The 2,539-nt window shown below is 53.4% G+C and overlaps 1 protein-coding gene across 1 annotated transcript in view; it reads left to right on the top strand.

Annotated features, from left to right (window-relative positions):
* The first annotated feature begins 6 nt into the window (after nucleotides 1–6).
* TMEM178A (transmembrane protein 178A) overlaps nucleotides 7–2,539 on the top strand; it is a 58,954-nt gene continuing 56,421 nt past the window's right edge. Inside the window, exon 1 of the mRNA XM_003795667.1 lies at nucleotides 7–408. Within this exon, the coding sequence (XP_003795715.1) occupies nucleotides 9–408 (400 nt within the window). The 5' untranslated portion in view covers nucleotides 7–8. The remainder of the gene's footprint in view (nucleotides 409–2,539) is intronic.

Raw genomic sequence — 2,539 nt, 5'->3', positions numbered from 1 at the left:
GGGAAGCCATGGAGCCGCGGGCGCTCGTCACGGCGCTCAGCCTCGGCCTCAGCCTCTGCTCCCTGGGGCTGCTCGTCACGGCCATCTTCACCGACCACTGGTACGAGACCGACCCCCGGCGCCACAAGGAGAGCTGCGAGCGCAGCCGCGCGGGCGCCGACCCCCCGGACCAGAAGAACCGCCTGATGCCGCTGTCGCACCTGCCGCTGCGGGACTCACCCCCGCTGGGGCGCCGGCTGCTCCCGGGCGGCCCGGGGCGCGCGGACCCCGAGTCCTGGCGCTCGCTGCTCGGGCTCGGCGGGCTGGACGCCGAGTGCGGCCGGCCGCTCTTCGCCACCTACTCGGGCCTCTGGAGGAAGTGCTACTTCCTCGGCGTCGACCGGGACATCGACACCCTCATCCTGAAAGGTGAGCGGCGGGCGCGCCCCGCGCTCCTCAGGGACGCGCCGGCCGGCGGCCCCCTCCCCGCCGCGGCCCCGCGCCCCGCCGCCCCGCGCATTCTTTCAGCCGTCCCCGCAGCCTCCTTTCTCTCTCCCCCCTCGCCCGCCGTTCCTCCCCGCTTCTCGCTCGCTCTTCTATCTCTCCCCACTCTTCTTCCGTCCTCATCCTGCGCTTCCTTCCCCTGCCCGGGTCTGCGCTTTGCCCCCGCCGCCTCCTTCATCCCTGCCTTTGCTCCGCGTCCCCCTCTTCTTTTCCTCTGTTCTGTCCTCGGGCTTTGTGCACCTGCCAGACTTGGACGCATGTGTGTGTTTTCCTCACGCTACTCCCCACCAGGGTAACGGCCGAAAGACTCGACTTTGCCCAGTCGGCTCCTTCACTCAAGTTGGGCTTTCTTTTTGGAAATACCTTTTAGAAGAAAAGGGGTGCACACCTCGGAATGGGGGGAAGGGTTTTCTCTTGTGTTGTGCTGACGTTGGTGTCAGAGGGACTGATGGGGTCATCCCAGCCTGGTGGGCTAATGGGGACCTGCAGAGGCCGGAGGAATCTCCCCCAAACACACAAGTGCGGGGTTTGTGTGCCCCAGACTTCAGGTGTCAGCCTCCCCTGCCGGCGGCAGCGGAAGGCAGGCAGGCAGGACAGCTGCTTTTCTGGGTCCTCTCATGTCCTCTCAGTGTCCAGGCTCACCAGGGGGAGCCGAGGGGAAAAGATGCCCTAGCCCTTTAAAGTGGAGCTTTCCAGATTGGGCAAGGAGTCTCTGCAGACCACTCTCCTTACGTGTGGCATACCTGTGAGGTTGTTTTGTTGTTGTGTATTTGGCACTGAGTTGTGGAGCATTAGTTTGCTTTTCTGGACCTGTGCAACGCCTGGCTTCCGTGCATGTAATCAGGTAGTGTGATTGTTTTTCGTAATCCTATTCAGGTAAAAATAGTCAATGTGACAGTTCTATTTGGGAAGCTTCCTTTAACTTGCAGAACTTGACCCTTAATGTAATTTTTCCCCCTCCGATCTAAGATGAAAAAAAAAAACCCAAAAAACTCTTCTCTTAGACTCTTTATTAAAAAAAAAAATCCCAAGTCAGTACATTTTAGTATTTAGTAGCTATGAGGGAAACAAACCCACATATTTGTGTTGAATTACAACTTGGAACGGAATGACATAGAAAGGAGGGGTTAATAATGTGTTGGCCTTGAGAGTCCTGTGGGTTGGCATATTGTTCCTTTCTCAAACGTGTCCACTTCCTCTCCCCATGGCTAGCTCAGCTGGGGACTGCCATCCAAAATCCGTGCATGGAAGGGCTCCAGCATTTTTGGGGGAATCACAGTAATCTTCCTTTGGGAAGTGCCCCTTTTTCTTTCCTAACTCGCATCCACATCTAATTTCTCTTCATGAAGATGCTGCATAATTAATTCTGATAGTAGCACAGTACATGAACAAATTGTAAAAGCTGAATTTGGAGGCTCAGTTATGGAATGCTCATTTAGGCAAGGCAATTTTGAAAGCTAAGCAGTGTAGTCTGTCTTTGGAAATGACAGAATTGCATTTCCTTACACTCTTTCTATGCCCGGAGTATTTGATTGCATGTAAATTGGATATAGAGTAATGCCTGAAACAGCAGAGCAGAGAGTCCAACAGTAAGAGAGGCACCCTCACAGAACACTGCATGACACCTCTGGAAATGCCCTGGTTAGCAGCATTGCCCAGTTCCTGGGCAGTCCAGGATCAAATAATCACAGAGGTGGAAAGACTTTAGAGGTCACTGAAGCCAAACCTCCATTCATTGTTCAAACTTCCTTCTACATGCTGACAAATGGTTGTCCAGCCCAGTGCTACTGTAGGGCAGAACTCACATACCAGTTAAAAGAACTAGATTTTTCTAGTGATGAGTGTGTATTTCAGATCAAAACAATCTCTGACTTATAATATTGATGGTGTTTAGCTAATCCTTTCTATAGAACACCAAAGAGTTCGAGGTTGTAAGCAGAAGATATGGGCTCCCTTGTTAGCTCTGTTGCTACATTGTGGTGCGTTCTCAAACAAGTATCCTGGGTTCCTTGGCCCTCTGTTGCTACATTGTGGTGCGTTCTCAAACAAGTATCCT

Source organism: Otolemur garnettii, unplaced genomic scaffold (assembly GCF_000181295.1).
Source record: "Otolemur garnettii isolate 467f Iridium unplaced genomic scaffold, OtoGar3 scaffold00095, whole genome shotgun sequence".
In the NCBI taxonomy this organism is placed as follows: domain Eukaryota; kingdom Metazoa; phylum Chordata; class Mammalia; order Primates; family Galagidae; genus Otolemur; species Otolemur garnettii.
This window is presented reverse-complemented; position numbering and strand designations above follow the sequence as displayed.